This window comes from Pelecanus crispus, chromosome 7, assembly GCF_030463565.1.
Source record: "Pelecanus crispus isolate bPelCri1 chromosome 7, bPelCri1.pri, whole genome shotgun sequence".
Lineage (NCBI taxonomy): Eukaryota > Metazoa > Chordata > Aves > Pelecaniformes > Pelecanidae > Pelecanus > Pelecanus crispus.
Window position 1 is genome coordinate 10,466,611 of NC_134649.1, and position 11,448 is coordinate 10,478,058.

General features: G+C 40.0%; 1 protein-coding gene across 1 annotated transcript; it reads left to right on the forward strand.

Moving 5' to 3' along the window:
* Positions 1-5,086: 5,086 nt before the first annotated feature.
* Positions 5,087-11,124, forward strand: CFAP161 (cilia and flagella associated protein 161). Its single transcript, XM_075714522.1, has 7 exons — positions 5,087-5,149; positions 5,309-5,398; positions 5,572-5,807; positions 7,125-7,209; positions 8,005-8,163; positions 9,893-9,966; positions 10,938-11,124. Exons 1-7 carry the CDS (start codon positions 5,087-5,089, stop codon positions 11,122-11,124), a joined length of 894 nt encoding a protein of 297 aa, XP_075570637.1.
* The last annotated feature ends 324 nt before the right edge of the window (positions 11,125-11,448 follow it).

Here is an 11,448-nt window from a genome sequence, read left to right on the forward strand (position 1 = left end):
CATAAGTTACTGCTTCTGAAACGGCAACATTTTTCTGAGAGATTCAGAGCTCTAGTGGTTTATCAAGCCCACCTCCTGGATAAGATCCAGCCAGGCAGAGGAGAAAAACTTCGAATAGCTAGCACAATCAGTCATGATGAAACAGCTCGATTTGAAGAGAAAATATTCCATTATACAACAATTTCTCAAAAGGGCATGCTCTTGTGGTGGTTTGACCCTGGCTGGGTGCCAAGTGTCCACCAAAGCCGCTCTATCACTCCCCTTCTCAAACTGGACAGGGGAGAGAAAATATAACAAAAAAGCTCATGGGTCGAGATAAGGACAGGGAGATCACTCAGCAATCACCGTCATGGGTAAAACAGACTCAGCTTGGGGAAAATCAGTTTAATTTATTACCAATCAAAACTGAGTAGGAGAGAGGAGTGTAGGGTAATGAGAAATAAAACCAAATCTTAAAACACCTCCCCCCACCCCTCCCTTCTTCCCAGGCTCAACTTCACTCCTGATTTTCTCTACCTCCTCCCCCCGAGCAGCACAAGGGGATGGGGAATGGGGGTTGGGGTCAGTTCATCACGCGTTGTCTCTGCTGCTCCTTCCTCCTCAGCGGAGGACTCCTCACACTCTGCCCCTGCTCCAGCATGGGGTCCCTCCCACGGCAGACACTCCTCCATGAACTTCTCCAACGTGGGTGCTTCCCATGGGCTACAGTTCTCCATGAACTGCTCCAGTGTGGGTCCCTTCCATGGGCTGCAGTCCTTCAGGAGCAGACTGCTCCAGAGTGGGTCCTCCACAGGGTCACCAGTGCTGCCAGCAAACCTGCTCCAGCCTGGGCTCTTCTCTCTCCACAGGTCCTGCCAGGAGTCTGCTCTAACGCGGGCTTCCCATGGGGTCACAGCCTCCTTCAGGGACATCCCCCTGCTCCGGCGTGGGGCCCTCCCCGGGTGCAGGGGGATCTCTGCTCCCCCGTGGGCCTCCATGGGTGCAGGGGCACAGCTGCCTCACCAGGGGCTGCACCAGGGGCTGCAGGGGAATCTCTGCTCCGTGCCTGGAGCACCTCCTGCCCCTCCTTCACTGACCTTGGTGTCTGCAGAGTCCTTCCTCTCACATATTCTCACTCCTCTCTCCAGCTACAGTTTTGTGTTCCTTTGGTTTTTTTCCCCTTCTTAAATACGTTATCCCAGAGGCGCTACCACTGTCGCTGATGGGCTCGGCCTTGGCCAGCAGTGTGTCCATCCTGGAGCTGGCTGGCATTGGCTCTATCGGACATAGGGGAAGCTTCTAGCAGCTTCTCACAGAAGCCACCCCTGTAGACCCCCTGCTATCAAAACCTTGCCAGGGAAACCCAATACAGCTCTGTACAAGCCTAAATTAGAGACCAGCAGAATGAAAACACCATGGAGATGTGGATAACTCAATCCAAACTTTAATTGGCAAGTGTTTGGCGGTCTTAGACGCATTGCAAATGATTCTCTCCCCCTTCCTAGCAGAATTTTTGGTTATAAAGCACCAAACGAGAAATCATAGCAATTTTGGATGTCTTCAACTAGATCTAATATTGGGAAACTTTCCACTTGTGTACCTACATCAGCAAACCTACTGCCAACACAACACACAAGCATCCTGCTCCCCTTTCTCATAAAGGGTAGACTGAGAGGCCTGTTTAATGGATTACTACATTTCAGGAATTGCTATACCATGAACAGGTTGATTTTTCCTCCGCAACAAGCATTACAGGAAAACTCCGCACTGAAATTCACAGCCAAAATGGGAGACATCAGTACAAGCATCTGGCAAAACAACAATCCTTAAATCTTATTGCATAAACTACTTAATTCTTTTTGTGCTGTGAACAGATGAGTGTTTGGGGAATAAGTTAGAATAAGAAACTGAAGTTATATTATTAACAAGCAGATTAATCATTTTAATAGCCAGAAGCCTAATAACAGCAAAGAAAAATGTTAGCTATGCTCTGATTCATAGCATGTGTCAGAATAATGCTAGTGTGAAATAATAAAATGAAAGGAGAGAAATAATGCTGAAGAACATATGTTTTACTCCTGTGCAGTATTATTTAGTCTGTATTGTTAACCAAATTTGGCACATTCATAATTTTCACCAGGAGAAACAAAGGAAAACACATAGATACTCTTCCAAGGCAGTAAAGGCAGGTATTAAAAATATTCTTATCCAACCTGCATACAATTAAACATTGTTTTAGTGTTTTTTCACTATCAACAGAACTTCATAAATTGCCGAACAGCAGATACAAGCAAAAATCCTATTTTCCACCATGAAATAAGAAGGTATATGAATGGAAGAGCTCACAGAAAAACTTAATGCTCTGCCACTTCCTGGCATACCTTCCTGAAAGATGGCATACCTCTTTCTTGGACTTAATTTATGTTCATAAACATAAATAAATTCATTCATTCATTCAGACCTTGCCCTTTTTGCCAGATTTGACTAAATGATGATAATTTGTACTACTGACACATACCAATGCATTTATGTATTAAAGTATTTAAAACATGCTCTATCTCACATATTACTGACAATCTTAAGGCAATTAAAAGCCTAACCAGCCCAGCCTTTTATGTAAACTAATGGCTTAGACAGCTCTATATGCTGTTTTGGGTCTTCTCAACCATCTACTTCTCTTTCATTAAAAAAAGAAAAAGAGAAAAGAGAAAGGGGAAAAGAGCTGTAACTCCAGAACAGTAGGGGAAGAGTCTCTGAAAGTACACTAACGATAATTTCATTTAACAAAGACTTAAAAGAAAAAAAGGGAAATACTGATGTTCCCAATAAACCAAATATACCTTTTAAGTCTGGTCAATCTGTATGCTGGCATAAGTTAAGACACAAAACATGGACCAGTTCTTTCACAAGTACAGCTTTTCTTCACACCATTTAATAACGCAAGCAACTGTTAGGAGTAACATAGATTTTATCTGCTTAAAAGGAAACCGGGCTGAGTTGCACAGATCTGTAACCTTTCCAGCAGGAAAGGTGTTCAATTTACAAACACGTTTGTGTAGAGCTTTTGTTTGTTTTCATGGAATACTATGCAATCAGAAATGAAAGTCTTCTGGGTCACAAGGATAGTCACAGCACAATGCTACGAATAGATGCCTGGAGATATTTCTGTGCACAATTACATTTTGAGTACAAATACCACTCTGTATGTAATATTTGCATCAGAATCTATAAGTAACTAAGTACAGACGATGCATAAGGCTACAAAACTACGGAAGTTTTCTGTGGACTCTCTGTTAGCGACACACACAGCTAGAGAGTGCATGTGTTCTTAATAATATGGCTGAGTATAATACACAGTTTTATAAAAATGATTTATTACTGAATATTCATTTAAAAGTGGCTTAATTCTGAAGCAAAAAAATAAAAAATATTTGAAACTTCTTAGACATTGCACACTGACATAAGCAAAAGTAAATAATTTAATTTCAAATGTATTATGCAGCTTTGAACAAAAGTGTGATAAATCCACTTTATCATTTGCATACCAATATGATTAACCAGTCACCCTAATCAAAAGTTTAGCTCTGTGAAAAGCATGAATGTAATTTTGAGTGCTAAGTAGAAATTACTAGCAACATAGGAAATAAATTAAATTTCTTTTTCTGAAAATACTTCAGATTTCAAATCAAATCTGATACTTTCAGAAGTGTTTTATATTCGGCCAAAATGAACAAAGTTTCCTCCCTATTTCAATTAATCTCAGCATTGCTTCTAACACGGCTAGGTGCAGGAAAGCGTCACTTACCAGAACTGACCACAAAGTGGTGCTATTTAAACAAAAATGGATTTTATTTCGTTATTAAAAGGTTTGGGATGTGCCGAGTAACTTTCTGTGTAGTAACCTTTGGTTTAAAAAACAACCCACAAAAGAGCCAGGTTTCATGTGAATTGTTGTCAAAACTGGCTGATGATAACACATAGCCCAGCTGCACATACAAAAACCATGTTCTTTTATGACATAATTTTTTAAGTTGTCCAGCATTGAAATCTTACAACAGTAAGCGTGCAAGAAACCCATGACAGCTGTAAAGGAATTAAATGTCCTGCGCAAGGATCTACAGCATCACTGAAAATCATTGGCTTAAGCTATCTGGGAAGTAAACACATAGCATATTCACTTAGCCTATCTTGCCATAGTAGATTTTAAACCTAAAATAACAACAAACCAAAACATCTGTAGTCAAAACATTCACCCAATGCATTCACAATATTCACAAATACTGTAGTGTTAGTGTCATGAGCTTGCTGCATTGAGCTGATGCAGCTCAAGTGTGTAAAAGCCTACTTGATTGTAAATAAAGCCCCATGCTAAGACTGTAGCTCGGCTCAAATTCTTGAATTTCAGCGTCTTCCATTTGTGCAGCTATACCAGCACATGACTGAACCAGGAACAGAAGTACTTTCACGTACAGTGAACGACACCTGAAGAGGTGTAAGCATCAAGCCGGGTGATGGGAAACCCCCGAGACAGACGCGAGGAGATGACGAGCGGCTTCGGGCCCAGCAGCATGGCGGCCCTCAGCACATCCCTGCAGGCAGACCAGGGGCTCAGCCGAACCACCCCAGGGGAAAGCAGGCCTCCTGCTTTCAGAGCTCCTGTCAGACTGGGCAAAACCACAAGGGAATCCAAAAGGAATTTTTTCTTTTTCAACTTGCCGAGGCCTGTCCCTGCTAGATCTTAGTCTGGCAGGTGCTCCTAAGGGGGCATAAATTTGAGAGGCTAGCTCCTGTCTGCCGGTGTGCCATTTGCACTAACCCCACCCACGCTGGGCATGCCCAAGGAAGGGCAGTCGGCTTATCTGAACCGGTTTCAACATTTATTGCAGTTTTTTCCCCTCAGGATCCCCCGAAGACTTCCCCCCCCACCCCGCGCTCCCTCGCTCCCTCCCTCCCTCAGTCTTTGGGCCGTGCCGCCTGGGCAGAAAGAGCCCGCCCCCTCCCGCACGCTGGCTCCGCTCATTGGCGGGCCCTGCCCCTCCGGCGCCCAATCGCTAGCTCGAGTGATCGCCATGGCGACAGGGAACGCCGTGCGGCCTGGGCGCCAGCCATGGCCGCCTACAGAGCCGGGGTGCTCATCGGCAACTGGAAGGAGGACGCGTGTTTGGAGGAGGTAGTGGCGGAGCCGGGCCCTTCTCTCCGCTCTGGCTCCCGGGGAGCCTCCCCCGCCTCCTCGCCTCGCGGTCTTTCCCCCTAATTCTTTAAATTCACTTTAAACCTGAGATTGTGAGTGCTGGGTAACATGTCTGCCTCCCCTCTCCTTTGCAAGCAGGAACGCCTGAGGGATTTTATGCGCAGAAGAGAACGAGGAGAACTTTTAATACAGAAAATAAAGAAACTTCAAGATAATCTTTTAAAGAAGGTAATTTTTTAAGAAGCTTATGTCAATCCTCTATGACTCCACATAGAATGGCATAGCTGTTATTAGTGTTCCTTATGCATTAAGAATGCTATGGATTAGCATTTTATATGCTAAAATATTTCTGATATTAGGTTCAGATAATTCTTTAAAAAATTATGTGTATTTTAATTTAGATACAGCTGTCAGTATCGAAGGATGGATTTGTGCATTTTGGAGACACTGTGATGCTTTTGAACCCAGGCAACAAATCCTCATTGGAGAATTACCCTGGAGTGTGCGGCAGTCTGACTTTGGCAATTAATCTGGATGAAATATCCATGTATTCGGCCGAATCACTGCAAGCCCCTTGTGGAGTTAGCGCAGTCGAGAGTGTGGACCCTGTGGGTCAAAATACTTTTTGCATTTTAAGGTTTGATACTTTATTCTGAGTTGTTTTCAATTATAGCTTTCAATACCTTGTTTTGAGAAATATGCCGTGAAGTTTTCTAACATGCAAATGAATTTGAGTAAGATTAATTTATTTAAGAAAGAGTCTTTTAACTTGGGTCACGCATTAAGCTTGATTCTGCTCCACATGTTACTGTGAACAATTCCAAGGAAGTTTAAATCAGCTTAGAACTGGTGTGAAAACAGAATCGAGTTCACTGTATCATTTGGTAAATACTGCAGCTGTTTTTAATGCGGTCGTATTTCAGCTGTAAAATACAAGACATGTCCAAAAAGCACTTAGTAGTATTATTCTTTCTCCTGCAAATAAGGTCTCTGAAGCAGAGATTTGTGTCAATGCTCTTGCTGTACATGAAGCAGGTGGTGTTTCTGTTGTTCTAAAAAACCCCCTAACCAAACAGCATATTCTTTTTCTCAAAGACATATTTAATTCCAGCTGTTTGTGGGAGAGGAAACAGAAGAACAAGGTCCTGCTCAGTAGTGGAAGGCTCTGGCTGAGTGCATGTATTTAACAATAATAATAGTGCATAAGAGTACAAACTAACCCATATAATCCTGATTGAGCAAAACATTTTGGGTTAGACCTAAGAGAGAATTTTGATGCCAAGAGCATAATTTAGGCCTTCTAGAACTGCAGCCAAAATATTTTTGCTAAGCTGCTGTCTGATCTTAGAGTTGTTGACACTGATTGCTATCAAGTCCCTCATTAACTGACTACTAAGTTCATCAGCGACATAAATTTTTTATGCTGAATATACTTAGAAAGCCTAGCACTTAATTTAGCGATTCTTTAATGTAAAATATAGAAATCATTCTGGAAATAGGGATATACCAGCATGTATGTTGATGTAATGAACCAAATTATTGAATATCAGTTACATATATTATTAGCAACATATGTTAAATTACAGACAAACATAAACACACGCTGTTCTTCTTTTAGTCTGTGATTTTTCAGCAGATGCTTGCATTAAGTATATTTTAAAGGGGGCCTCAGTGCTCAGTTCCCACTGATTTTTCATTGGATGTTATCTTTCTACCCTGCATGTTAATGAATACATCATAAAAAGTAATCAATATAGTCTGTTTCTATGCTGTTAAATATTTTAACCAGTAAGTCAAATATGAAATACCTTCAGTTAAGATATTTTACCTATTTTTAAAGGTAAACTTAATACAAAGTGTTGCCACAAGACCTAACTATAGAACAAAACAACAAAAAAGAATAGTAAAGCTGACTCTTTGAATGTCTCTTTCTTCCTTTTTACAATTTTAACAGTGTTGATGGAAGTGCAGCAGGTGACCCGATTAGATTTGGGCAAAACTTTGGTCTTGGGACAACAGGAGGCTTTTCTGACCAAATGGTAAGGCAATAAAGTTGCAGATTGCAATGGCAGCATATACTGATAGCGTGCATTTAATTAAAATATAGCTCATATATGAAGTTGTACAGTGGTTCAACATCTTAGCTTTACAGAACACATTCAGAATCATATGTAGATCAAGATAAGCAATATGTATTTAGAAAGCTTATGCAACTTGCCTGAGATCAGGTGTGCAGGCCAAGGGGGCTGTCAGCCAGAATGACTGGATAAAGGAGATTTTAAAAAAGAAAAGAAAAAAGGAAATTAAAATTAGCTTGTGAATCATGAACTAATTCATCATTACAGTGATATTTTTCATTTACTTTTTCTGTAAATAAATCCAAAATGAGGTTTCATTTCTTGTGAAGATAAATCTACAGTAGGTATATGAGGTAACATGCTATTCTATCATTCTGAGGGAGGAGATTTCTATTAAATGTTAATGTTCCCCTCTGCAAGTTAGGAGCCATTACATGTTACATATGCACTCAAAATAAATCACCACAACTTTGAAAAAAATTTCCTTCTCAACAAATACTTTGGTGAGAGAGAATCTTTGGAATGTAAATTCAAGTTTAAATGAGTATTCACCAGTCTGCATATAGAACAGCTACTTAATGAGTTTATCAAGAGTATAGAATCTATGTTATGGGTTTTGTATGCGTAGATTTAGCATGGCAGACTGATTTTTCAGGAGCGGAGAGAAAATTTTTTGTGTTGAAAAATATTTTTTAAAATTACATATCTTGTTTCTGTTATTTTTATACTGTGCTTAATATATATTTTTATTTACAGTTATATCTAGCAAGTGACCATAAATCGTTTATAAGATCTGCTAAAAAATCTTACCTTCAGCAAGTATTTTTGACGGATGAGCTTTCCTATTTGACTTGCTGGCAAGCTACCTTCTTGGATCCACAGCTGCGTCTTGAATATGAAGGATTTCCAGTTCCTGTAAGAAATTAAAACTGTAGAAAATGTTATGAAGATTTCATTGAAACAGTAGGTGGAGTACTTAGAAAAAAGTTATGTCCATTTTATTCACATATTTTCATTATGTAAGTTCTGACCTGTAATTTTAGGAAGGGGGAGAGGGAAGGAACAATCTTGTTAACCAGGGAGTCTACATATATAACTATTAGGTTCTGTTGTTTATCTTGAGGTTGACTTGCTCAGTTTTTCTCATCAGAATTTTTTAAAGGTCAACATTATCATGTTGGGAGGATGCAGTACTTGGAATCTGCTTTTCAGGACTTTTGAGCACTAAATTCCATTTCCAATATTAGCAGCTGTGATTAATTGAGAACTCCTGTATATTAAATTTAAAAAGCATTAAAAAAAAACCCAAACCCAAGGTATCTGAGTAAGTGGATGCTTTTTCAAATGTCATTTTGTGCTGGTTTGGGCTGGGAAAGAGTTAACTCTCTTCATAGTAGCTAGTATGAGGCTATGTTTTGGATTTGTGCTGGAAGCAGTGTTGATAACACAGGGATGTTTTAGTTACTGCTGAGCAGTGCTTACACAGAGTCAAGGCCTTGTCTGCTCCTCACCCCACCCCACCAGCGAGCAGGCTGGGGGTGCACAGGAAGCTGGGAGGGGACACAGCCGGGACAGCTGACCCCAAGTGACCCAAGGGATATTCCATACTGTATGATGTCATGCCCAGCATATAGAGCTGGGGGAAGAAGGAAGGGAGGGACTTTCAGAGTTATGGCATTTGTCTTCCCAAGTAACCATTATGCATGATGGAGCCCTGCTTCCCTGGAGATGGCTGAACACCTGCCTGCCGATGGGAAGTAGGGAATGAATTCCTTATTTTGCTTTGCTTGTGTGCGTGGCTTTTGCTTTACCTGTTAAACTGCCTTTATCTCAACCCACAAGTTTTCTCACTTTTACTTCTCCAAATCTCTCCCCATCCCACCAAGGGGGAGTGAGTGAGCGGCTCTGTGGTGCTTCATTGCTGGCTGGGGTTAAACCATGACAGGTTTTTAACCTTTTGTAAATACATGAAGCAGATGGAGTATTTTCCCGTTCCACATAACTGCTCGGCTTCCTGAAGTGCTGGGTGTATAGCAAAATACCACACATGTAACTGTTCCTCTACAGCCTTGAACTGTGACTCATTTACATGAATCAGCTCACTAATAAACACAAAGTTATGTAATTGTCAAAGACAACATTCTTTATTCACAGTATTGGTAAATGGGGGTAACTAAAAATTAATTCTGTTATACATAAAATTTGCAAATTGGTAAAATATAAAGGTCCATTTCTAGGCTGTGTCCCCAAAGCATCTGGATCTCTCATATGGCAATTATCACTTTTAAGTGGAATTACCCTGACGGCACAGGCCACTGGAATGAATCTCTACTACTTGCTTGTCTTTTTTTTTTTTTTTTTTTTTTTAAGTGCCCAGCACAAGGGAGTGGAATGGAATGTATTGGACAGGAGAATGAGTCTGACCTGAGAACTAAGCATTTGGCTGGTCTGAGCTGTTAAGACAGTTGTGTTGAGAACTGATAGGGTGTAAAATATCTCACTATCAATGTACAGCAGTCTCGGAGTGATACAGAGCAATGCGGGTTTACACTAAGCAGTAAATAAAAGCATTTAATTTGAATAAGAATAATTAAAATTAGTGTAAAAATGTCTGTCAAGTGTCTTCCCTTGTTTTTTTTTCCAGGCAAACTCTAAAATGATTATTACTCATTGCTGTACTAATCGGAGCTTAGCCGTTCCAAGGAACTTTTGGGCAAGGTAAGAATAATTTATAACTGGCAGGGATATGCATAATGATTTGCCAACATCAAGAATTACTGTAAGAAGCAAGATAGTTGCTTTACGAACTCACTGAGGAAATGGAAAAGAACACAGAATACACACTCTCCCTTATTTTATTTCTGGGCTGTAATGTGTGCCACTGTGATGCTGCAGACAATCAGTTCAGTCTTATTTGTTTGGTGTTTTTTTTCTTTTTAACTCCTGTTGTATCATGCTTCTAGCCTTCTCTAGTTTCTGGGTGGTTCTCCCTTTGAATATCTTGAGTGATTACAGTTGTTTGGGCTTTTTTGAAGAAAAAAAAAGGTATACTAAGAAGTGTAAGGAGTAAGAGCACTAAATAAAAGCACACTGCATAAAACTGTATATTCATAAAACTTATTCATATTATGTCCATATGAATCAATCTCTCAAGAAATTGAAGTTAATCCAACAATTCAAGTTAATATGTATGCATTAAATTCATATTGATTAAGCATTGTGAAGTAGTATACCAATTGTTTCCAATTAAATTCTGAGCAAGATCTGACTGAGGATTTGTATCAGGTTTTTGAGGATGAAACAAGGTCTGAAAGTTTGAGGCTGAAACAGTTAAGTAGCTAGTCTTCCTCAGTCAGAGAAAAATGGTGATGTGAATGGTGATGAGAACCTAACCAGCTTGTACATACTGAGTCTGTGTATCTGTGCCTTATCCTCATGAGGCTGCTTTAGCTCTGAAGCTAGAAAGGTGGCTTTTCCCTTTGACTTCAAATTCCTAAATTATTCACAGGAAACAAAGTGTGCTATTGTGTTTCTTGTAAGGGTCTGATATTTGAAAGTGCATGGTGATACTTCTGAATAAGCCAAGAGAAACATGAGAAAACCCTGAAGAATTTACAGATAATGCAGATTTGCTGGATTTGTATATATACTAATTCCCCCTGCCTATCCCCTTTGCTTTGACTTCGCAGGTCTTATTTTGGAAAAGAATATGAAGTAATTTGTCACACTTATCTGGACTCCCACAAAGCTGAAGAAGATAAGAATTACTGGGTAATAGTTACAGGAAATCCCAGTGATGAGGACAGTACAATGATTGATAGACCCAACCCTCACCCAGGTGGGATCAGAAAGAATGAATTTCATGAAGAGACATAGAATATAAAAATCCCAGACTACAGCCGACAGAGATTCTGATTCTTGATTTTTCTGTTCAGATTTTAGTTTGAGTGTTCATTTTAAAAATGGAATGAAAGTCTACCATTAGTAATATTGCATAATCTCATTAACTCATCAAGGTTATACAGTGGGCAAAAACTAATAAAATTTGATGAACCATGCACAACATCAAAAATTCATGAATCAGGAAGGGTTCATTTTCCCATTTTCACATTCACTGATGGCAAAAGATGTCAGAATCCAGGAAATCTAATATATTTTCACTACTTTACTGGCCTTCAGAGTGTATTTAAGCAATTCTTG